The sequence below is a fragment of the Chaetodon trifascialis genome, chromosome 9, assembly GCF_039877785.1.
Source record: "Chaetodon trifascialis isolate fChaTrf1 chromosome 9, fChaTrf1.hap1, whole genome shotgun sequence".
NCBI classification, from domain to species: domain Eukaryota; kingdom Metazoa; phylum Chordata; class Actinopteri; order Chaetodontiformes; family Chaetodontidae; genus Chaetodon; species Chaetodon trifascialis.
The window spans coordinates 28,075,237-28,100,806 of record NC_092064.1 but is presented as its reverse complement, the minus strand read 5'-3'; the positions used below and the strand labels follow the sequence as shown (position 1 = coordinate 28,100,806).

Below are 25,570 nucleotides of genomic sequence, written 5' to 3'. Positions count from 1 at the left end.
GAGGGGTCGATTTACATGAAAATCAGGCCTAATTACGTTGTAACTATATAGCTATATACAGTGTGATCACGATTAGGTCTTCGTGCGCACCTGCGAGTCAAATTCGGGGGTTTAATTTACCCTCCGCGTTACCCAGTCGGTAATTTCCGTGAGACGCGCTACAAGAACGTTATTCGTCATGATGTCATTCTCGGAGACACCCGCCCCTTTCTCCTAGGAGAAGACAGTCGGCCATTTTAATTTTATCAGTCGTCATTTCACATCGCTACAGTAGGACGGAGAACGTCAGGACTCACTTTCATCATATTTCTCTTACAACTGTAGTGGAGAATTGCCTACTATGAACAGAAACTCTTCCTAAAACCAAAAACAAGTAGATCCTAGTGAAGTGACGCATAAGCCAGTAGATTCCAGTGTCGAGTTGTAATTTTTTGCACCTCAATGTAACGTTAGCTAACGTTAGAGGAAATGGCTGTGGAAAGCATGACTGTCCATCCAAACTCCCCAACTACCAACCACGAACACAACAGTCTCCTGACTGACGAAAGGTCGAGTAATTCTACAGTCATATTTAAATGAAATTATTTATTTGTCCTGTGCTTTTACACAAAAAGCCCGGGGTTTCTTTTTCTTTTTCTGTCAGAGGGATTAAACTCGCCTTTTCTGGAAAACGAGTACAGAGGTAAAGAACGCCATGTTGACACGACGACGCCAACTGGGAGGCCAAATAGCACCTGGGATAACGTTATTCCCTTAATTTTATGAGGTTACCACAACCAACGATTAATCGACTTCAAGATAATTTGTGTGAGGGGAAAGAGACGAGGTCGAAACGGCTGATCAGCCCCAGTTTCACCGTCATTCTAGCCAATTCACTGGTTATAAAGCATCGGTTAAATATTTGAACATTGTTCAGAAAAGTTAACTAATTTACGTTAATTCAATTAATTGTGTGGGTGTGACAATTATTGTAATGCCGCTGGTGCCAAAAAACAATCCAAATGTACTTTGCTAACGGTGGGCCTGTTTTCAGGCTAACTTAGCAACATTAGCTTGTTGGTTAATGTGACCAAGTACAATTGGCAAGAGAGAGGCTAAGCTAATGGCTATTGGTTTTCGTGAATGTGCTATTCGTTTATATTTACAATCGCTACATCATGGAATTAAAACTAGCGTTGACTAACACTGTCAGAGCAATTTGATGAATGTTATTCGATCAGTTTAGGCTATTAGATGATTCTATAATCCGTACAAATCTATGCGGTCAGTTGGCGTAAACGCAACGTTACAGCCAGCACGAAGCAACTTGGCTCTTAGCTCTACGCACTAAAAATTGTACTCGAATCGTCGTGTTTCTACCTAAAAAAACACTCGTAAGAAAGCTTATTTTTGTTCCCGAACACCCTGAGACGATTGAGATTTCTTCCCCCGAAGTCTTGAATATTTACTAAATGCACAACATTGAGTTTTTGAAGTATCGACGAATCCGTTTTGTAACGTGTCCCAACTTAACCGCGTTAATGCAGCTTGTTGGTTATGGATATTTGTCTAACATCATTTTTATTCCCAGTCGTACCCACACTGACTCGACCCAAACACCCACAAAGTCCCAAAATGTATAAAACGTCTGCAAAGCATCCCAGCAGAGTTTCAAGTCAAACACAAAGTTCCCTTCTTCCACAGTCCCCAGTTGGCAAATCTGCTGTATGTTACCCAGTTGGTCCCACTTCCAAGTATCACAGACCCCTGTAGTGTCCCTCAAAGGTCAGGGAAAACCTTTTCAATGGTTTTGAGGGCAAAATGTGAAGAAAACCTGTCACAGTAAGTATTCCCCATTTTAATCATGGCCCTTTGCTTATAGAATTAATTAAGTTGTGGACTCATCCACTGAGCTAATGATGTACCATAATGCATGGTAAATCCTTGGAGTCAGTCATCCTGAATGGACAAGAATAATCATGTGCTCTGTTGAACTTTCAGATCTTCTCACAGTTGTCTGCTGAGGGTGTGTGGAGGAATTTTACCATCACTTTGGCAAAGTGATGGTGGTTATATAAGGAAACTTGTGTGGCGTAGTGTACATGGATGACAGATACTGCACAGACCTGGATTTTACTGCACATAGTTGTCAGCAGTATATTTGTGCTCGGGCAGAGTCTAATCAATAGCGTATTAAGTAAATAACAGCCTTTCTCCTCACAGGTCTGGGAAGCCTATGTTTGCATTGGTAGACTTAAACTACATTAACTCTTAAGCTCATGCTGAGCTGACCTGAGCATAGAAAAGTCTGGATGTAGTTTGCACTGAAAGTTTTTTTTTTATCTCCAAAGTGGCACATTGTTGGCAGCAGGTGATGTGTGTGTATGGTGTCTCTGCAGGCCAGACAGGCCGTCAGCTTCGGCCCACAGTGACTCCCAGCCGCTCCCTTTTCACAACAACCTGCTTCCATGATGCAGCCAAATCCCCGTGCAATGACAGGAGCCCTGCAGCGAGTCTGCAGAGTTTTCCTTGTGACGGGTCGTGTGTCCCACTCTGTCAGGGTCTTCATAGCACATGCCAGTAGAGAGGAAGAGGAGTGACTTTGCTGTTGATGATGCTCCTGTTTGTGTTGTTTGTATTCAGAGGCGATAGGACAGAGAACTGGTAAGCAAAGTACGTGAGGCAGCGAGAGAGCAACGTATTAAATTACTTTGAGGTAAAACGCATTCGGGTTGTAGGTGTCTGATACTGAACGTTTGTATTGAAACAGTACAGCCAAAAACACAGCTTAATCTGCATCTCTTCACATTTTTGAGGCTGTTTTGCAAATAGTGACAGAGGAAAGAAGGTTAAAGTAACGGAGTGACTATTTTCATGTTTCTGGTAGGACTTTCCTACAGTAACGCAGTATTTTCTGTCCAAAAATACAAATTTGTGTACTTCAGACTTAGTTTTTGTTTTGTTCCAGGGATGAAGTAGATGAGTAGGGTCCTCTGGTAGCTTCGTTAGCTGGACACAAGTTCCTGAATGACTCATGGCCGTCTCGCTCTGCAGATGAACATGTTGTTGGTGAATCCGGACAGATTGTTCAGGCTGGTTGTTGAGCTCTGCTCAGAGGAGGCTGGTGTGCTGACGATGTGCTGGGGTGCAGTGTACACATACAGTGCAGCTGACATTTCGCCTGAAGGCAGGTTGGCTGTACTCCCCACCTGCTTTGTCTCGGTTCACTGTATGCTCTTCACAGGCTAAAACTAGCCATTGAGCAGTCAGATATTGTAATGCAGTGGTCAAGTGGAAAAGTGGAATGGTGTTCACATCAGCGTGGCCTCTGGTCTCACTACCAGCCTGCTGCAGACAGGACTCAGCCTACGCTGGGCCTTTGTTGGAGAGCCAGGGCTAATTATTCAAACAGGGAGTGGCTCATACATCTTTTCAAATCTGTGTCTTCGTTGATACTAAAATTTGACCCCTCCCTTAGCCTGTGCCATAAATCTTATCACATCCTTGCCAGTGAAATTGGCAGACAGAACAATGAGTATTCACGCTGCGTCAGGAATAGGTACAGTCAATATTTGGTTGGGATCTTGTGCTTTGATGAAACTGACACTCAGTAAACACACGACATGCTACTGTTATCAGTTCACTATCAAAGCATCCATGTGTTGGACTTAAACTGTATGTGTTACCTTTCTCTTGCTCTTGCGGTTCAGCTTTTTGACCCACCCTCCAATAAAAACCTCTCCACAGCCGCCAGTGCTGCAGGACGAGGCCGTCATGTGATCCATGTAATTAGGATCTTATGGCTTTGCTCACATTGTCTCAAGTGAGGGTCCGGCCCTGACAGCTGACCACAGTAACAGCACGTCAGTAATTCCCCCCAGCCACGAGTGTTTTGGGCAGGGGGTGTGTGTGTATGGGTGCACCCGAGGCCCAGCTCGTGCTGGTTTATATCAGAACACAGAAGCATAATTAAATATGATGCTTGTTTAGATTTGGTGGCTTGTGCAGCAGAAAAAAAGTTTTGTTGATTTCATGTTTTGCTGGTGCTGAAGGGGATTCACATGTGAAGTCCTGATGTGTTCACGAGTGCTTCGAGCTGGCAAACATCTGTGAGAAGTCCAATGGCTGTATAAATACACCTGGCAGAGTCACAGGCGCGCACACTGTTGATTTTGTTCCCCCGACATCAAATCAAACCTGCGTTTGTCCTTCCAACGCTGTGCCGGGTTTTCTCTTAAAAAACAAAATAAATAGGCTGGTTGTGCTGTAAGTGTTAGAAATCTCCATGACAGAGAGGAATATGTGCTACAAGGGGAACATTCAGAGGACTGGAAATGGGCCCAAGGCTGTAATTTTAACCGTCATTCTTTTTATTTCTTTACTGTAGCAGTTAAAAGCCTTTTTTTCCCACATTAAATGTCACAATATTTACAACCTGACTCCCGTTTCAGCCCAAATAATGCCTCAGGGGCTCAGTCAGTGGTTAAATATCAAGATTACTCTTGTAAACCCTTTTTTGACCTCCACAAATGCAAATATTGCAGCTCAGTGGCGCTCGGTAAGGTTTAAACCCTGAATCCTCTGTACTCGTTCTTCATGGTGTTTCTCTGTGACACTGAAGACAAACCACTAAATGTCCATATTTAGTTTTTCTCAGGTTTTTTATGATTATTGGAACCTGTGAGGTGCTTGGCGGATTCATTCACGGCCCGTGAGAAAAGACATATGTAAACTGTCTTCATGTGCATTCTTTACAGGCCAGAGGATGGTGAGCTGGAGGAGGGTGAGCTGGAAGATGATGGAGGAGATGTGGAGGAAGAGGAGATGGGTGGAGGAATGTCCGCAGCAGGAGGAGGCGGAGATGCGGGCGACGAAGCAGGCGGAGGAGGTGAAGCGGGAGGGGAAGGTCCCGGGGAAAGGCCCCGGCGAGGAAAGGAGCTTCACGCCAGCAGCAATTCAGACGACGAGAGAGCCCACCGCCGCAAGAGAAAGAGGAAGAAGGAGAAGGAGCGAGAAAGGGAGAAGAGGAGGTCGAAGAAGAAACGCAAATCCAAACACAAAGTAAGAAACGTTGACAGGTAGAAAACAGATGTCAGTTTATTTCCACCTCTTCTTCTCTGAATGTGTGTGTGCTCCTCTCTCAGCGGCATGCGTCCTCTGATGACGACCACTCGGACTTCAGCGACGACTCCGACTACAGTCCCAGTGAGAAGAGGAAGTACAGAGAGTACAGTCCGCAGTACCCCCCTCCTGTAAGTCTAAAGAAGCACAGGTCACCACGCCTGCATTCAAATCTTGACAAATGAACCTTAATCAGATGATTTTTAAGTAAAATATTCCAGATAAATCAATCTTCAGTAATTCTAAAATGACCTCATGTGTTTACCCGCCTGCAGTCTCACGGGGGCTATGGTGGCTCAAAGAAAGGCAGCTACATGAAGATGGAGAAGCAGAGCTACGGAGGCTATGATGACTATGAAGATGACTTTGAGGGAGAGGAAGAGGAGGACATGGGCGAAGAAGACTATGACGACTTCACCAAGGAGCTCAACCAGTACCGCAAAGCCAAGGAGGGGGGAGGCGGCCGCAGCGGTCGAGGTGGGTTCACGGCGGTTCGCTTCAGGCTGTTGGTTTGCTTCCATATTCTGCTGCATGTGAAGTATTTGCCCAGCTGAGATTCCAGCTCTCACTCAGACTAAACACAGCAGATAAAGGGCCTCAACTCAAATGGCAGAAGCGTGTATTTATTTTATTTATGCACAATATTATACTTTGAAACTGTGTCATGTTTTTTTTAAGTTTGCACTAAAACTTTTCACTGATCTTTAGGAAAGTAAACTGGCTTTTCCAACAATGAGCCACTGTTCAGGAGCTTGGTGGCAGATTCATCGTCACATGCTCGCTGGTTTACTGTTCGGTCTTATTTGCTCAGTTGTGGACAGACGAAGGAGATTATTTGCCAAAAGTTTCTTATCAATCCAAATTCCTCAGACTTATCTGCCTCTTCAGCTGACTCTTGTTTTACTTCTCTTTGTCTTTGTGTCTTTGCAGGGGGCAAAGGTCGTATGAAGAACCAGAGAGGTCGTGGAGGAATGAGAGGAGGGAGAAGGGGGAGAGGCGGAAGCAGAGGAAGAGGAGGAGGGCGAGGTGGAGGAGGAAAGATGGGAGGTGACAATGACGATGGAGACGGATATGGAGATGAGATGGAGGTGAGATTTATCATTCGCAGCGAAAGCTTTTAGTTCAGCGCTGAGTCTACATCCACACAGACATTTTCACTAAGTTTACATCCACCGTCCTCATCACTGAGACCTTTGGAAATGCTGCTGACTGGACGACTGACAGCCACCATCTCTCAGAGCCTGTCTCAGTGTTGTTTAACGGATATTTAACTGTTTACACATCATGTGTAAAACAGGCTGCTTTGCTTCTAATTCCAAGCTGATGCTGAGTTCTGTTCTGTGAAGCTTCATTGAAGTGACATGTGAAATCTGTCCTGACAGTATGGAGATGATGACTATGACAACATGGGCGAGGATGACTACGATGACTACTCAAAGGAACTCAATCAGTACAAGAAGTCCAAAGACCGAGGCAGAGGTGAGTTTGGACGACGGGTGGTTGTGCAGGTGTGTTTGATTTTGGTTTGAAGAAATGGACACACAGTTTAGAGCAAACACGGGCTGTGATGGTGTCACGCAGGACAAATCGTTGACAGCTCTTACTTTGAAACCTGGACCTGACAGTGTTGTCTGTCTTCCATTCCTGCTCCAGGAGGTAAAGGCGGCCGCGGACGAGGGAGGGGTAAAGGAGGCCGTGGTATGCTCAGAGGAGGAAGGGGTCGAAATCGCGGGAGAGGAAGAGGCGACATGGGGATGGACGACGACAACAACGGAGACATGGACAATGGGGTGAGGCTTCTGTCATTCAGTGTCCTCGTGCTGTAATTGAAACAAATCTGATTATCAAATGCAAATGGAAAAAAAGCAAAGTCGGGCTCCCTCAGGGCAAACTCAAACTCTATATTTGTCAGACTGGAGGAGTAAAATGATCAGATTCCTCTCTCACTTATTTATTGTTTGACACTCTGTGCTTTTCTTTCTGTGTATGTGTTGATTTGTGTGTCTGTATTCCAGGATGGAGGTGGAGGAGGCGATGGACCAGGGCTCGGGAGGAGGAATCAGAACGAAAAGCACCACGATAAGAAAGGAAAGGCCATCTGCAAATACTACATCGAGGGGAGGTGCACCTGGGTGAGACAGCACTAATGTTCTCTTATCAGATAAGACATCACTCTATTGATCCCACACCAGGGAAATCATGTATATGCCAGTAGCCCCCAGCCAATAACAGCGTGCAGAGTGTGAAGGCGGGACTCCGTAACAAAGTAGTGCCAGATGTGCACTTCAGCCATGAGCCCCCAGACTCACAGATTTCATTATGGCCCTTTTCCTCATCAGGGGGACCACTGCAACTTCAGCCACGACATCGAGCTGCCCAAGAAGAAGGAGCTGTGCAAGTTCTACATCACTGGGTTTTGTGCCCGAGCCGACCACTGTCCTTACATGCATGATATCCTTTACTGCTGACCGCACAGAGACACTTATTGGTGCAAGGGGATTCTGGGTATACTGATGTGAACTTGTTCGTCTGTTTCTGAGTAGAGATGATTAAAGAGTGAAGCCAGCTAAAGCTACATCATGCTAATTCAACCTAACTGAAAGTGTGATAGGTTTTCATTTATCTCAGAATTCAAACGAGGACGTCCAGGACATGTGGTCTGTTAGTTTTCTGTCCTTTGTCTTTGTCCGTGTCTCTCCTTGACTCCCATGCTACGTGAATTCCCCTGTAAGCTGTTCCACACCACAGGGAACTGTGTCAATGGTGACGAGTGCATGTTCTCCCATGATGCCCTCAACGATGACACCCAGGAGCTGCTCAACAAGGTACGAACGCTCCGCTCCTTTAGATATCTAAGATCACGTGAAATGTAGCGTGATCGATTCTAGAGTTTACAGGATGAACTTTTTTTAAGTTCACACACAGACACAGTTTGATTTATGAAAGAGAAAATATTTCCCATAAACTTATCAGTGAATGTCTTTGTGACGACGTCCTCCAGATGCTGGCAGAGGACGCAGAGGCTGGAGCTGAGGATGAGAAGGAGGTGGAGGAGCTGAAGAAGCAGGGGATCAATCCTCTCCCCAAACCGCCTCCTGGAGTTGGCCTCCTCCCCACCCCTCCTCGTCCTGTTTCTGTCGACACCAATGCAGTGCCTGGGGATTTTGGCGGGCCTGCGGCGGGTGACTTTGGGGGTCTTCCCGGACCTAACCATGGGCCCAATCCCAGCAAAGGTCCCCCCGTACCAGGGCCTGTACCCGGGATTAACCCCTGTGCGGGTCCCCCTGTCCATGTCCCTGAAGGAAGTCCCTTCCAAGGCGGGCTCCCAAATCCCACAGGACCTCCTCCTCACATGGGCCCCCCACCTCCTTGTGGTGGAGGGGGAGGCGGTGCAGGGAAGAAGATCCCCTCATTATTTGAGATTAAAGTTCAGCCGACAGGACAGCTGGCTCAGAAACTGGCCGTCAGGTGAGAGATCAGAAAACATCAAGAACGAAAGAGAATCTTTTTCTGTTCATATCTGATCCTTCTGTGTCAGAGTGACAAAGACGTACCAGATATAATAACCCACAGAGGCTCTGTCTTCGGACTGGTGAATACTTCCACCTGCCCTGTAGGCTTGAAAGGTGCCCCTGAACATGTTTAGCTTGCTCCTGTGCCAAGGATGGCAGCAGTGACAAGGTGCCTGAGGATTCATGTCGCCAACAACTAATTAAAGAATCACAGTTCATGTAAAAGGTGGAAGCACGAAGCACTCTACATTTATAGTTTTGTAATGTTCTCTAGTAGTACCAGCTCTTCAGATACCATCATCAAAAATTTGGATTTTTATTGACCTCATCTACACAGATACGATAGGCCACAGACCCCCAACTTATCTGTCCCACAGACACACCATGTGTGTGATTGCAGTCATTTTTTTCATACGTCCTCTGAATAATAGAAGGGTTATGTCATCCAGGGAGTTCATTTCACTACATTTTCAAACAGCATTTCTTTTTGTTTCAGTTTTGTCCTCATTTACCTTCAAGAACTTATTGCTCATGCAATCACCCTCTTTTAAAATGCTGTAGATTTACTGTGAAGTTTCTCTTCTCTCTTATTTCTCCCTTCGAGATCGGCCCTGAATCCTAACTCCTCCTCTTCCTTCTCTATCAGGGGCCAGACTCCCACTGGCAACCAGGCTCAGGCTGCTGCACCCGGTCCCCAAGGCGCCCCTGGTGCCCCTCCCCCCTGCTTCCCTCCCCCTCCAGGCATGATGTCCCCTGACATGCAGAACATGGGCCCCAACCTTGGGATGAACCAGGGACCCCCTAACATGGGCCCTGGCGGACCACCCATGATGGGAGGATTTGCACCTGGTGACGGCCCTCCACATGGAGGTGCTATGCCTCCAGGTCCTCCTCAGGGTGGGGGAAACTTCTTCAATAACTTCTTCAATCAGCAGGATGGTATGAATATGGAGGGAGTGGTGCAAGAAGGTGAGAGTGAGTTTTAGTAAGCAGACTGAATAATTAAGATGAGTTAATTATTTTGTAGGTGATTGTTGAAAAGTTTCTGTACTGATGAGAGAACTCACTGTTCCCTCTCAGGCGACAGCTACCAGGGATTTGCTGGCATGGACGAGAGAGGAGGAACAGGGAAGTTTGGTAATCAGTCAGGTGGACAAGACGACTCTGCTAACGGAGTGTCAGCCAATCAGGGCGGGATTTCTGTGCCTGACTTCCTGCCTCCAGCACAGCGCGTCCTGTTCATGAGGATCCAACAGAAGCAGCAGGAAGAAGAGGAAAGAGCTCGCAGGATGGCTGAGGGAGGGGCAGAAAAGAGTCGAGACACTGAAGGTAGAGGAAAAGCATCTGCAGAGTGTTTTGTTCATTTCACACTGATAACATGCAACAGAAAACAAAAACAAAATAATGAACGTTGGCTGTAAAGTTTATGTATTTGGGATTTTTTCATTTAAACAAGCTATGAACTCCCAAACATCTCTGTCCTTCTGTCTTAGGTGACTCAGGGAACTGGTACTCCAGTGAGGATGAGGACGGTGGTGGTAGTGTGACCTCCATCCTGAAAACGCTCCGTCAGCAGACCCAGGCTCCTCAAAAGTCTGACGCCCCCCCGAGCGACCCTCGCCTCCAGAAGGCCTCCCCTGCCAGCGCTCCGGCTCGGCCCGCAGACCCCCGCTTGGCTCGGGACCCACGGCTGGCACGTGCTGCTGATTCGCCACAAATTTCCGACTCCACCCACTCCGTGCCTGCTCCATCTTCCTCTGGACCACCTGTAGACCCCAGGTTAGCCCGGCTAACTGCTGCTGCCTCAGCCGGATCCACCTCCCTTTCGCCTCCTGCTCCTAAAATAGAGCCTCCTCTAGTCTACAAGCCCCCGCCGCTGACAACCCCGGCAGTGGAAGAGGAGGAGACAGAGCGGGTTCTACGGGACAAGCCAGTGCCGATTCCTCTGGACCCGCTCATGGGTATGGCCCTGAGGGACCCACGCTCCCAGCTGCAGCAGTTCAGCCACATTAAGAAGGACATCCTTCTCCACATGCCAGCCTTCTCCAAAACCATCACCTGGTCACCTGAAGATCTCCTTCCGCTCCCTATCCCCAAGCAGGACCTCCTTCCACTTCCACCAGGCATCCCTCCTGTCCCCACCATAGACCCACGTCTGTCCCGGGCTCAGCAGCTGCTACACACATCGCTCCCTCACACACAGCCTCCCCCTGTACAGCCTCCACCCTCTTCGGACCCCCCTGCTCCCTCTTCCTCCAGCTCCTCGCTCCCAGACTTTGAGCTGCTGTCTCGCATCCTCAAGACTGTCAACTCCAGCCCGTCCCAGACCCCCTCACCTCCTCTCTTACCGACCCCTAATGCCCCTGTGTCTCTACTGGGTACCCCTCCTCCCATGCCCCCTGCACCTGCAGAAAAGCCTGTTGACCCCCGAGTGGCCCGCAAAGGCCCTACAGACCCCCGTCTCCAGCCTCAGAAGTCAGCACTGAAGCAACCATCAGATCCCGCGCCTCCTTCTGTCTCCTCTCCCTCTCCAGCAACAACAACTGGCTCCTCCCCTCCTACCATTGCCCCCTACGACCCAAGGCTGCTCTCCTCAGGTGGGGCAGGGTGCGGTGTGGGAGCTGGGTCACCAGGGGGAGCCAGTGTGCTGAGCTGCATCAGTCTGTATGACCCTCGGACTAACAAACCAGGCAGCCCTGGTACCAGCAGCGGCTCGAACAACTCCCCCAACTCAACCAGCACAGAGTCTAAACCCAGTGAACCCACAACGGGTAAACCCAAGTCCAAGGAGCCCCTGTTTGTTCGGAAGTCTGCGTTGGACCAACCAGAGCCGGAGAAAAGTGGAGAGCAAGGGACCGATCGATACAACAGCTACAACAGGCCTCGGCCCAAACCCGCACCCTCGCCTAATTCCGCGGCCCAGGGTGGGTCCACTGCAGCCGGGGCAGCAGCAGCTGGGGGTCAGGGTGCTCCTGGAGCCGCTGCAGATCAGGGGCCCGCCGGTGTCCACAACCTACCAGTGTCCTCTCTATTTGGCGTGGTGAAGCAGGCGACCAAGCCCGGCGGGACGAGTAGCCCCTTTGGAGGCAACAGCCCGGTGCAGCCTGACCAGGCAGCCACAGAGCAGGACAATGCCTCTCTGAAGGAGGTTTTCAAAGGCTTTGACCCCACAGCCTCCCCCTTCTGCCAGTGACCCCCCCCCCCCCCATCATGTGGGTGACCATTGGCTTGTTTTAACATTTTTGGACACTGAGCAGATCAGTGAAAGAGAAACGAAAGAGAAAAGCGCACTGAGGCAAATTCCTGTAAGACTGGTTAAGAAGACAAACCTTTGTGAACAAAAAGATGTCACACACACACACACACACACACACACACACACACACACACACACACACACACACACACACACACACACACACACACACACACACGCACACACTTTACCCCAGTGTTGCAGATTCAGATTCTATAAAAGACTCGTGGGTTATGGGAAGGGTTTAAAGTTAAATCTCTAAAGCTCTATTTTAAACAGACTTATTGATGTATAAATAAATGTATTCTCTTCATCTCGATGCTTAATGAAAACAGTTATTTAGACAACATCTTCTTTCTTTCATTATCCCCTTGATTTCAGCTCCTCTGCTCACTTCTTTTGTAAATTTGGGCAGTTAAAGTTGACTGTGCTGAAGAGACGGGACACATCTCATTTTTTCCCAACAAAATATTGCTTATTTGCAGTGTTTTTGTGATCAATGAACAGCACTGAGGCAAGTCCTGGAATACGGTTGCCCATTGGTGATTTTCTATGTCGCTGCCTTTGCATTCACTGTCCTCTGTCCTGTGGAAAATGTTCAGTTTTGTCATTATGACTCACCTCGTCACACACACCCGAACTGAGATCTCTATTCTGCTTCTTTATTTTTTAGTATTTATTTTTCTACTTCTTTGCACTGTCAGTTTGTGTCCTCTGAGGGCTGTAATAATGTTTTTAATGTCTGTAGCTCCTCCAGCTGTTCATATACTGTTTCATTTCAGGTGTTTGGCTGTTACCCAAAACAGGTAACTTTGTTGGTGCAGGAAGTGACCTGTGACCTTTCTGTTCTGCCTCTCTAACCACTAAAACCACAGTTGTTACTTTTTCCCTCATTTACACAGTTTTCACATGAACATTTTGTTTTGCTGGTTTGTGAAAAAGGAGAGCCTCCCCTTCATAAACGTCAGGTTCTGGAGCTTTAAGGTAGACGTAAGGTTCGGTCAGCCTTGCTTGGTTAAATTTCATCCTTTTCTTCACCTTGATCTTTGATTGGCTGACACAGCTCACCATCTAGCCTTGAGCTTTTACTTATTTTGTTTTTATGGACTGTTAAGAATGGAGAGAAGACTTCCAGGACAGGACGCAGGTGTCTGCAGAGGTTGGTGGGATGGAGTTCATTGGCAGCCTTATGGCATCACTCTAGAAGCTTTCGGCTTTAGTGGTTGGTGACAGTGTGACAATCATAAACTAGACTTGGACCTAAACTTTAATTCCTGCCTGGATCTTGCATTGGTCTGTGCAGATGCACCCTCTGCTGTCAGTGTGAGCTCTGCGTAAAGAGAAGCACCATTCAAAGGTCAGATCTGAACAAAAAACATTCACACAGACTGAACGTGGTTTCTCTCTCAGGTTTGCAGCAGAAGAAGTGCACACTTCATTGATGGAAATGATCAATTGGGATGGTTTCACAGTTGTTTTTTTCACCGTTTTCTCCAGAATCTCCCTCCCTAGTTTCGCCCCTTACTGTGAATGAAGTCAGGAGTTAGTGCAGCTTATGCAGGTCGTTCCCTTTTTGCCTGAAACGCCGGTGATCTCATCGCCAGGCTTGTTTGAAGATCTTTAAGCGTGTCGAGGATCGAAGTTTTTGACTTCCAGAAGGTTAAGATTGTACAACAGCTGTCAGGATTGTTGACCATCTTGTGTATAAATGTTGATCATTTTAATTTATTTTTTTATACTTGGGTAAATATACTTCCTCACTTGACATTTTTGAACTGAACCATTTTATATGTCAGGAATCTGTGATTACTGCTCACCTCAGTGGGATGTAGGCAGCCTGCAGCAGTGTGAAGAGAGGAGAGAGGCCTATTTTTTTTATTTGGTTTTCTGTACAAAGCTTCAGACTAACAAAAAATTCTCGACGGCTCCCTCCTGCCAGGTCATGAAAAGGCTAGTTTCAGCTACAGCAAGTGTGAAAGTTCTTGTTGATTTGTTCTTTCCTTTATGGCTTTCTTGTTTTATAAGTTAGTTTTTTTTTGTGCGATGTAAATCTGACCAGTATCCTGTCTTTGAGGGAGTGGAGTTTTCTAACTGTACACTGTAGGTGAGGTTGTCGAAGTATTTAAATAAAGTTGATAAATGATCAACCAGTTCAAACTCTCTTTTCTCTGTTTTATTGGTTCATTTCTTCAGTTTTATTTATTATTTTATTTTAGCAATTTTATTTTGTGGTGTGTGGTGAGTCTCACGGCCTCATGGTGGTGCCAGTGAGGCTAACGATCTGGTTAATGATGCCGGCCATCAACAGTAGAAACAGCTAACGATGTGAAGGCCGCCGTGTCTGTCATCACAGCAGGCTAAATGGAAACACTTCGCTTGATTTTGTCCTTTAAAATACGCCGTTTGTTTTTCTGTGGTGTTATTTCCTCCTGTTTTCTGAATCCACATCTTGCAGAGAACCACTGATGCTTATTTTAAGCTCCTGAGAGAAGCAGACGGGCGGGGTTTCGTCTATCAGGACAGCTGATTGAGGCTGGGTTGAGGCTGTGGCCACTGAGTTGACCTTAGTTTCCTGTGACTGTTTACATTTTCTTTCCCTCGTGTTGTCGTTCTGTCATCCCGTCCGTCTGGTTCCTCAGTTAAATCATCAGTTATTTGAAAATGACCTTTGACCCACAATCAATCCTTAATCCCGTCGTTTTTCTCGAGCAGGCGTGTTGCTGTCAGCTCTCCTGACATTGTTCCATGCTATTCTTAGGCCGTCGCTCATTGAAGCCGTGCGGCTCTCAGCTCGGCCTCTGTGGATTTGGATCAGCACCCGAGCAGCACGCAGCCCGTTTCCTGGTTTGCAACGATCCTCCAGTGACTCACTTCCTGTTCCCCTCCCATCCTGCAGCGCTGGCTCCAGGAAGGCAAACCATTCATCCAGCACCTCAAAGGTTTCCTATCACACGCGCACTGAGCTGCCACTTTATTAGGCACACATCCATCTAGCCGCATCTAGAAACTCGCCTGCATGTCAGAACAGCCAATGAGTGATGCAAGATGAGGTCATCGCAGAGTGGGCAGGGCTTACCACACACTGTACCTGCTGCATGAATCATTTTCTTTCCCACTGTGGTTCCCTGAGACAGACAGACAGACAGACAGACAAATCCTTTACATTTGTAATTCAGCCAGGTGGATTCCTGCACGGTGCAACCATCAGTTCAGTGGAAGTGTGTCATATGAGACCGTTGACTGGAAGCTTTCACACAGCGCAGCATGACTGTAGAGATTTACTGTATAACCACGTTTAATATGGGATTCTGAATCACTAACGCTTGACTTTACAACATGCTTAAATACGTCATCACAATACTTAACAATATTTTGGTCAAAGGTGCCTTATAAATGGCATACCATCGTTATTTTCATGACGCATTAGTATGAGACAATTGAAAAGCACATAGAGCAAGTGGGACCGTTGTTGCATGTCCTTCCTCTTCTCTGTCTCCCTTCATTTCCTGTCGCCTCCCTACTGTCGTCTGTCTTACTGCCATCACGGTGTAATGATTTAGAAATGTTACTGGGCCCATGTTTTATATGTCCCACTCCTGGTGTTTCCCCACAGTTCACTGACGAGCCGTGTGTTCACTGTATCTTTTATCAGTAATCTGCTTAGCTGCCTGTTCAGGGACGCTACCTGCGGTGAGTGTATATATAGAAGATCTGATCCTCTTAGAGGACGTCTTCGGCTGGGATTTGGAGATTGGCGGCCTGTCAGCTGCAGTGCTGTCTCTGCAGTTGTGGGGGCGCCGTGTGCGAGCGCTGAACGTTCGCTCTCCATTCAGGGATGTGTTGTGTCTCTCTCTGCTCGTTTGAGGCGGTCTGTCTCATGGGAGTCACTCACTGCTTCATGGATGTCATAATACTGCAGAAAGTTCCCACATGCTGCAATTAACAGAGAGGAGGACGCCGGGGTTTGGGAAATAATGGGGATTTATTCCACCCAGGGGACAGATAATTACCATTAAAGACCTTCTTTGCTAAGAAACAATGAAAGAGCAACAGCTCAGCGTATGCCGTCATGTGCGTCAAACAGAAAATAAAAGCAAAGAACACACTGTCTTCCTGTTAGTTTTCTCCCCAGCGCCCACGCCGCTGTCCAGTCTGGGAGTCTGTCTGTCTCTGTGACTTGTTTGTTGCAAGTTGCTCCAGATAAGAGAGTCTGTCTAAAGCCAAACATGCATGAATGTAAAGTCCTCCCTCTGTCTTTGTCTCATTATGCTGGAGACAGTCGAGCAGAAAAGCTGTGAAATGACATCCAGACCAGATCCAGATCCTGTGAACCTGCACCATCCGCCTCACACTGAGTCTCGCTAAAACACCGACACTGATTCCATGTTGGATGATATCTACAGAATAATTGGGCTGCGTTATCTTTCTGTTTAGTCGAGTAGGAACTGTGTGTGCTGGAGCTGACATCACACCACACACACACGTGTTTATCAGCAGGACACTGACCGCAGATGTTTGCTGTTTAGCCGTCATCTAACCTAATTAGCATTTTAAATGGAATGACATTAAAACCTGTATCCAGTCTGAAATGAGCACTGGACCCGTGAGATCTCTATGATGAAGCTGTGAGTTTAAATTTAAATTGTAAGGATATAAGAGACCAGATGAATCAAATAATCTAATGTTCACACACCATGTGACCCCATGATGATTCTGAGGTTTGAGCTCACAGTTTCCATTAAGAGTTACAGTTGCAGCATAATTAAAAGTACATGTATATAATTACAATCATGACTCCCAACAAAGACACAAAATTGGAACCAGCTGATATTTCCAAATTAGTCGACAGGTCTTTTAAAACACAGGATTTGCTGAAGGTTAGACCTCGTCCATATTTTGGAATATGCTCAGTTGAGAAACACACAAAGTGTTTCCATCTGTAACCCGAATTGTTCAGTTATGTATTTCAGTGAGCCTCAAAGTTACATCATTAAACATGTGAAGTGAGCAGTGGAGAAAGTGATATGTTCCTCTACTTTTACAGGATGAAGCAAGAGTAACAGCGACAGGAAACCTTTATTCTGCTAACGGGGACGAAATGTAATCTCCTGTCAGCCACTTCGTTTGATAAAGAATAAATGGCTGCCAACATAACCCTCAGTTTGATGCTGTCAGTCAGAAAAGCTGAAGGTGAGCCAGGATTCGGCTCATGGACAAACCTGGCCAGATATTGCAGTCAGTAACATTCAGGTGTTTCCAGCTCGTCCTCTCTGCTGTTACATACATACAGTCCTGCAGCTTGTTTTCATAACCTCTTGTCTGCAATGATTATGTCCTCGTGAGAGTAAAATCTGATCTCAGAACAGTCTGCAGACACCTCAGGGTCAGCCGTTGCTCAGCTGTAATCTCCAGGTGTAGATAAGATGAGACGTCCGACCGTGAAAAGAGCGATAAACGTTCATCTTGAGTGAAATGTGGCATGCAAACAGTTCTTAGAGCTGCACTTGTGCAGCCACGCTTACACTTTATATAAGACGTTAATGCAGTTTCCCAGAGCCTCGCATTTCACCAGAGGATCTAGAGAACAAGTGAGTTTTGGCTGTTTGAGAGACAGAAATCTGAGTTTACTGACCACGAGAGGCTCGGACAGAAAAAAGAGCTGCCTGTGTTCACTGTGGCCTTCAGCTGCAGAGTTTCTGATGAATAGATCAGCAGTCTGAGGTCAGCATGAACAAACTGACATCACTGTGTTGGTATGTATCTGCTCAACATGTGACAGCAGCCTTTGTGGTAGCCACATGCTTATGGTGCCTGTGTGTGTGTGCGCGAGTATATGAGTGTATTCCTATAAGTGTGTATGAGCCCTCACACAGTGCAGCGTTTGTGTCTGCATGGATGACTGTGTGTGTGGGTGTGTGTGTGTTCTTGTTGTCGTCTCATTTACAGTAAATGTACATCTCAGATCAGTCTTCCCCAATCAAACTAAGCAGTGCGTTGGCATGTTTCATACTCAGATAAACAGCTTTGGTGAGCATGCAGATTGACACTGAAGTCCAAACTGGACAAACCATTTGTTTAAGCTCATGCTGTTTCATGCAGCTCATCACTGGTTACATGAACACTGCAGTGCAAACGCCCAAACGCTGCATGTTTTATCAGTCTGCTGTTAAAACACAGAATACAGGACCCAAAATGCCACACTGAAGCAGAGAGGACGGAGACCATGGAAAAGGGTTTAACGTCTTTAATTATCACTGATAACGAGAGCAAACTGAGGCAGTCAAGAAGTTCCACATGTGGTCACTTCTTTTCCTCTTTGTAAATGTGTGTGTGTGCGTGCTTTGTGTGTCATGTCATGCTAAGAGTCACGGACTGTCAGGTCTGCAGTTCCCATGCGGCCTTGGCCCACACACACACGCGCACACACACACACACACACAGCTTCCTGTGCCTGCTGAAAGGACTCCAGCCATCTCTGCTCTCGTCCTGGGAAGACTCCTCCTTTCCTTTCTTTACATTTCCTTCCCTGTCCCTCTCTTCTCCTTTCCTTTCTCTCTGCTTGCACTGAGGTTACTGCAGTGCAGGTCTGCGTGTTCCACTCGTGGTTTGATGGTCACTGTCCTCCCTCATCAAAACAAATTCTTTCCGTATCTCCTCCTGTTTTCCTTTTCATGCTCCATATTGGTCAGAGTGGGACGAGCCCATTTCTCCTCCTTGATGGATCACTTCACCAACAAACTAAACAATGCTGTGCCTTCCTGTCAAACACAAAGGAAACCTGATGTTGTGCTGAAGAACGCTGAAGTCTTTCCTTTTATGTAATCCTCCATGATTTGAAAGTGAATGTCATTCAAGGCCTGAACTGATGAAACCTGCTGAAATGCTGCAGAATATGTCAGAAACTATGCAAACATCTGCACAACACGCTCCTTCTCTGTCTGCTGCTGCTGTTGCACCACTTGCTTTTGATGGGTCAGTAATAATTACAGTTGCATAACTTGTTTTTGTTCTGATGTTGCCCTCTCTATGAAGTCAGCTTATTAAACATCTGGTGAGTGGAACTTGAGAGGTTTTATGGGGCTGCGGTGCTGGTGTTCATGCTGTTTATTTACACAGCTGCAATCAACAGAGCATGCTCGGTGCAGCTCCAGACTGTCTGAAGAATGAACATTTGTGATTTATTTATTCATATTGAAGAAATTAAATTTAACCCCAAATCTATAAAAACTGTGAGGATGATGTTAGCCAAGGACACTCTAAGCTAAATCTGACAACATCTTTGGAGGGCCATCACATTTTTAATGTAAATTAATAGCTTTGTCAAAACTTTCATTTGTCCAGATAGTGACGGTGGTAAACATTATACCCAAAAACATGAGGATTTTAGCATTTTCCTCTGTAAGCATGTTAGTATGCTAACGTAGCTCAAAGCACCGCTGTGTCTGCGTACAGCCTCACAGAGCTGCTAGCAAGGCTGCACACTGTAGGTCTTCTTAATTAGCTGATTCAGTTGATTCTGATTCAGCTTTTTTGTGTTAATATTAAATTCATTTTGGATGTTACTTCTGTTGTTTCGTGACACCTCTGTTGTTCCTGAAGCTAAGTGAGACGTCAGAAATTCCTCTGGATCCAAACATTGTTTGTTTTTTACATGTTAGCGTGGCCTGGCACAGCTAACGCGCCCCACACCATCCCAATGGTATTATTATTGGTATTATTATTCAGCCTGCTCATTGATAATACTGTTGACTCACATTTCTGAAAGGAACAGGAACACAAACCCGGTGGGAAATCCTTTGTGAACTCAGACGAGAGCAGTATAACCAGAAACGTGAGCCGTCTAATCTTTCTAACTGATGAGTTTCGGTTGAGAAGTTTTGTTGAACTCGGGGGAAGGATTTGCAGTGACGTGGAAACAGCTTGTGGTGGTGTGTCAGGCCTCGCCGTCTCTGTTCCCAGAGAGTCCAACATCAACATCTTCACTTCCTGTTGTGGAGCGGACTGAACCAATCCACGGGACAAATTTAAAACTGGTCACGGCTGGCATGTTACGAAACACAAGCACGCACGCACACACACACACACACACACACACACACACACACACACACACACACACACACACACACACACACACACACACACACACACACACACACACTACTCAGTGCTGAAGTAAACATTGGCACCGGATTTTGAACTCACCTCTCTTGGGTGTTATTTAAGAATGGAGATACACACTTCTTATTCTCAATGTCACACAGACACACACACACACACACACACACACACACACACGTTAGCTAACACACACACATAAACACACTCCTCCTCCGTCCTGATGTTTCACCGAGATAAAATTTGCTGAGAGTTTTAAGTCCTCTATCTGCCAAGTTTCCCACTGTTGTCAAAAAACAAATATGCACACACACAAACACAACACACACAAATTGTCGCTCACACCCACACACACACACAAATGCACCTTAGCCCTGCTGGAAGCTTTCCAACATCAATGAGGCATGAGTCCAGTATTTGTTTGCCTTGCAGTTTAGCCATGCAGCTTCCCAGCTCTATTCTGTCAGTCAGACACACACACACAAACACAAACACACACTGTGTTTGTGTGTTTGTGCACCACCCTCCATACAGACCCTCACCCTGACACTAACTGACCTTAAACTCTAAACCAGGCCTTCAAGGAAAAGTTCGTCATTTTGGGATTGCACTTACGCTTTGATGCCACTCTCATGTGTGTAACTTAGCTTAGCATCAGGCTGTTTTTAAGCAACGAGACATTCATGTTCATTAATGAGCTTTAAAGGTGCTGGTGGGGGGATTCATGCCATGCTCCCCCGGAGCTGAGCCTCTCTGCAGGAAGATGAATTAGCATATTTCAACATGCCGTACTGTTGCTTTAGCCCTCAAACAGTCTTGTGCAAAAGAGGTGTGGACAAAATGTCCACACTTTCCAACAATCTACTCCTCTCTAAAGATTTAAAAACATGGACACACGTATGCACACGGTGTCCCAGCTTGACTCAGGCTCGGCCATAAGTAAAGAGGTGACCATCCCTTCCTCTCTTTCTCTGCCTTTGTCTATTTCGGTGTGTTTGTTCCAAGCGGGCAGCAGCTCTGACCCTCCGGACGACCCCTGAGCCTTGACGGGGGGGAGAGAAATGCAGGGAGGCCAGGGGAGAGAAGGGGAGGATTGTGGGAACGGAAGGAGGCCAGAGAGGCGGGAGGACTGGCCCCGTGTGAGGAGGAGGAGGAGGGAGGGAGAGGGAGCTGGTTCAACATGTTGATACTGTGCATCTGTGCATCTGTGTGTGTGTGTGTGTGTGTGTGTGTGTGTGGAGAAGGTGCACTTCATGTGTTCTTGCTCTGTGATTTAACAGCACTCTGCAGTCGAGGGAGTGCTGCTGTGTGTGTTTCTGTGAAGCGTTGATGCTAATCGCTCAGTATTTTGAGGCTGGGCTGACACATTTACGGTGTCCTGTGTTTTTTTGCCCTCGCTCCTCTTACATCATTCATTGTTTTGCTTTCCAACCCGCCCGCTCGCTCTCTGGAAAACACTGCTGGAAAATCTAAGAGCTGCGCTGCGTTCACAGCGTCAGTGTGTGAGGAGAACCAGCAGCGGATCAGCCACTACGGTGTCCCTCAGGGGTCAAAGCTGGGAAGACTGAGCTGGCTGATTTCAACCAAGTCACCAAAGGATGGTGCAAAGAAAAAAATGTCAGAAATGGAAATGTATTATTCAAATGCTTCATTTCTTTAAGAATCAGAATTTTAGTCTGATAGAAAATACGCAGACGTTCAAGAAAACACAATCGTCACAATCTGAATGTAATTAAGGCCTGAATGTCCTTCTTAAACCTGCATGAACAGATTTGTTTGAGCACTTTAGGATCGAGCTTTAAATGTCTCCTAGAAATCAGATTTATACACAACTAAAGAGCAAATATGTTTGCAAAGAAATGGAATGTTTCCCAGTTTTCTATTTCTATAACGGGGAGTTAATTAACATCTCTGCAGGTCAAACTGTTGATATTGAACATCGTATTCACTGACAACGTATTTAATTATCTGATCTCACAATGCAATATGTGTTCGTAGCAGCTGCAGCGTTGTTAGACGTCGTTCTGGTCATGTTTGTATGCATACAGATCAGCAAACCAGCCGGTTACTCTTCATCCTTCAAGTCTAAAACCTCAAACTGGATCTCTGGTCAAAGTTTTTTTTAAACAAGGCCAAAAGACGTCGAGAGCAGACTCAGACCGGCCACACGAAGGTGAGGTTTACAGGGTGATCTTCACCGGCTGTAACCACAGGCCTGAAACCACGAGGGACTCAGGATGCAAACCACAGTTCACTGTCCAAATCCTGGACGTTGTTCAGGCCCATCCACTCAGACCACCTCCCTGCGGGGCAGAGCATGACTGCAGTGCTTCATTCACTTGAAGAAATGTTGTCTGTGGATGTAACTCAGGCAGAGATTGTTAGATGTCACCACAGTGCAGCTTGGACAAGAAATGAGTAATAATTAACATTAATGAACATTTCATTTTGAAATGGGGCTCTTCTTAATTCAGATGCTGGAAAGAGGGATGACTGTAGGTCAGAAGTCAGCGGGGGGGGGGGCTTCATGCTGCAGGATGTCCCTCTAATGCAAGAAAACAGCTGGAAAGCACTTCCTGTCTGATCTGGGGGCCTCTCTTGTCTTCTCCATGCTTCTCTCTCTGGTTGCTGTTAGCTGTGTGTCTCTGTGCCAGATACAAGCTGGAAACACGAGCAGAATGCTCGTTAAAACATTTTTTCTTTCTCCTTTCTCGCTTTCTGCCTTTTCTTTTCCTCTTTTTCCCCTCCCTCTTCTCTCTCCAGCCTATCACCCCTGAGGCTCTGCAGTTTGCCTCAATCACAGCGGACTAAGTGGAAACACATGAAGACTCGTTTACTCACAGATTCCCAGAATTCCTGGCGATGAGATCACTCTGTGTCACAGTTGTGTGTCGCTCGTGACTTTGGCTGCTCGGAAATGGAAACCCACGTTCACCCGGAGCCACCGAGCGCCGGGCGTTATGTGGGTCAGGACTATTGAGGCCAAGGAATTTTTCAGGTCTTCAAGTCAGATTTATGCAGACAACAACATTAGGCTTCATCTTAATCCAGTGGTGACGCATGGGATCACAACACAATGAAACTCTTTACCAAAAACCAATGAGCAGCATGAACCCTGACACAGAGCTTCAGTCAGTCATCATCTTCTGTCAGCTAACAGGAATCCTCGTGTCCCTCACAGATCGTTCTTTGTTTCGTCTCAGGTAACATCGTCAGCATCTAAAGATTTAAACACTGAATGTAATCCTGAACTTTGGGAAAGTAAATGACACGACCTCTTAAATGACTGAGTCTGTCAACACGTTTAAAGCAGCAGGACGGGAAGGAGATGGAAGTGATTCAGCAGAAGCGAACTTTTACTCAGCCTTTTGTGAAATCTGTGAGACTGCGTGTCTCGTGGGGACAGTCTTCCCACCTGGCTGAGTCAGCCTGTTGCATAAGACCTTACAGTGAGCGAGGACAGATGGGCTGTGGCTGCAGTCCTGTCCAACGAGACGGTGCCATGTTACAGAATCTCTTCCCGTCCTCCGGTCAGCCTTCCTTTCTCCTCCATCTTTGATTCTCTGCTTCTTTTTGTTCAGGCACAACTTTTCGGTGACCTTGAGGGACCGCGGGCTGGTAATCTGTCAGAGTACACACACACACACACACACACACACACACACACACACACACACACACACACACACACACACACACACACCCCACTTTGTCTCTCAGAGCTGGAGAAACACCAGCCTCTCTGGGGGTCTTAGCATGGGGCTACACCTGGGGGGGCTGGAGCCTCGCCATGGGGCCTACTGGAGTGTGTGTGCGTGTGTGTGTGTGTGTGTGTGTGTGTGTGTGTGTGTGTGTGTGTGTGTGTGTGTGTGTATTAGAGAGAGATCATCATGGATCCTCATGTGGACCCACCCCATACTGCACTGATTACATCTTGATTTACTTAGATGATGTCATATCTGTGTGTGTGTGTGTGTGTGTGTGTGTGTGTGTGTGTGTGTGTGTGTGTGTGTGTGTGTGTTTGTGTGTGTGTGTGTGTGTGTGTGTGTGTGGGTGTGTGTGTGTGTGTTTGTGTGTGTGTGTGTGTGTGTGGGTGTGTGTGTATAACCACATCTTTTAGAGATTCACTTCTTATCTAGTTTACACATTCCAGTCGCCCTCAGACAGAGTCAGTGATACGGGGACAGAGAGTGTGTGTTCTCTTTATATTTGTCTCGTTTTAAGGAAATTCCACTAGAATTAAACTTTGAGGGTCATCTTTCATGTGTGCTGCAGGACCCCGAGTCCAAGGAGAAGTAGGTGAAGCTGTGAAAGCCCCTCAGCCCAAAGGTCCCGTGTCGTGTTGCTCTGCTCGTGTGCAGTGTTATCGTGTGATGCTGCTTCAGTGGAAAAGACGCCCACCTCCCTCACAGACGGCCACAAAGCACACACCAGCAGATGAGTGAAGAGGGAACGGGTTTAATTTGTTTTGCAGGCGTCCCGCAGGAGCTGTAAACAAGACGTGTCTGCAGTCTGACCCACGAACAGCAAACGTCTGCATTCTCTATTCGTTAAATCCTCGTTACCTCGCCGTAATTATGCTCAGTGCCAACCCTGCTGAGGCCACCAGAATACGCTCCGGCAGGTCTCCACTGAGCCAACAGTAAAAATCTGAAGGCCCATTTATACGTCTAATTATTCCCCGTAACAGACTTTACAGCTCTGTGGAGAAAACAAGCTTAATATTGTATTTGATGGACTCAGCTGCTGCTGCTGCTGCTGCTGCTGCTGCTGACTTCAGACAAACACCAGATTCAAAGCTGCAGTGAGCTGCAAAGCACACTCCTGTCCAAAGGGACATGACGGAGAGACAGTGAAACTGGTCTGAGACTGAACTGTGTATCACATCGTGTTTTCAGTCACTCTGAGCCTGAAATGTTTCTTGACTTTCCTGCACAGCGTCATCGCTCAGACTCACTTTCTGATTGGTGCTGAACTCGTGCAGCTTTAAACAAACTGCACTCTGCAGACTGGCTTTTCAAATGCACACCTACAATCATTCAAAGGCAGATGAACGGTCAGACAGGTGGACAGGTGGACAGGTGGACAGAACACCAGGACTTATCAGGTTCACTTACAGCCGCCTTCAAAGCAGAGAAGAAGGCTCGAAGCAGCGTCGGCCTTAGCGCACCTAAAACAAAGAAAACCATGAATCTGCTTTAATCTGACATTACTTCACACCTTTTCACCTTTGATCATTTAAGGCTTCACACACAGCTGATCAAGAGGCTGCTGGAGGTGCTGCGTCATGGCCACAGTGTCTCAGAGGTTTTCTCGTCTTTGATGGTGAATGTGATCAATAACTTGGTCTCACCTGTCCTTAAACTCTTCATCAGAGCCCGCCTGGTGGTCTGACCATCACAGACCGACTCAAACACCTGTTAAACTGCTCTTTTTACTCAGGGGTCTGCTGCGTCAAACCAGTGAGTGTCGACCAAAGGACTACCGGAAGTTCAGTCTTCCTTCCCTTTTAAAATAAAACACATGTTTAGATTTGGCAGTTTAACACACCTGCCGTTATTTCCATTTCAGACATCTATGGAAT

General features: G+C 46.7%; 1 protein-coding gene across 1 annotated transcript; it reads left to right on the top strand.

Moving 5' to 3' along the window:
- Positions 1–261: 261 nt before the first annotated feature.
- zc3h4 (zinc finger CCCH-type containing 4) lies at positions 262–14,016 on the top strand. The gene is made up of 14 exons (XM_070970332.1): positions 262–548; positions 4,737–5,040; positions 5,124–5,231; positions 5,376–5,577; positions 6,031–6,188; positions 6,483–6,579; positions 6,754–6,890; positions 7,116–7,232; positions 7,440–7,551; positions 7,816–7,925; positions 8,102–8,568; positions 9,259–9,581; positions 9,693–9,941; positions 10,106–14,016. The coding sequence occupies exons 1-14, from the start codon at positions 469–471 to the stop codon at positions 11,803–11,805; spliced, it is 4,164 nt and encodes a 1,387-aa protein (XP_070826433.1). The 5' UTR covers positions 262–468; the 3' UTR covers positions 11,806–14,016.
- The last annotated feature ends 11,554 nt before the right edge of the window (positions 14,017–25,570 follow it).

Excerpts from the sequence above, each read along its gene's own strand:
- zc3h4 (XM_070970332.1), top strand. The coding sequence starts at position 469 with ATGGCTGTGGAAAGCATGACTGTCCATCCAAACTCCCCAACTACCAAC. Across the intron at positions 6,580-6,753 it reads GTCCAAAGACCGAGGCAGAG|GAGGTAAAGGCGGCCGCGGA; the intron begins GTGAGTTTGGAC and ends TTCCTGCTCCAG. Across the intron at positions 6,891-7,115 it reads ACGGAGACATGGACAATGGG|GATGGAGGTGGAGGAGGCGA; the intron begins GTGAGGCTTCTG and ends TCTGTATTCCAG.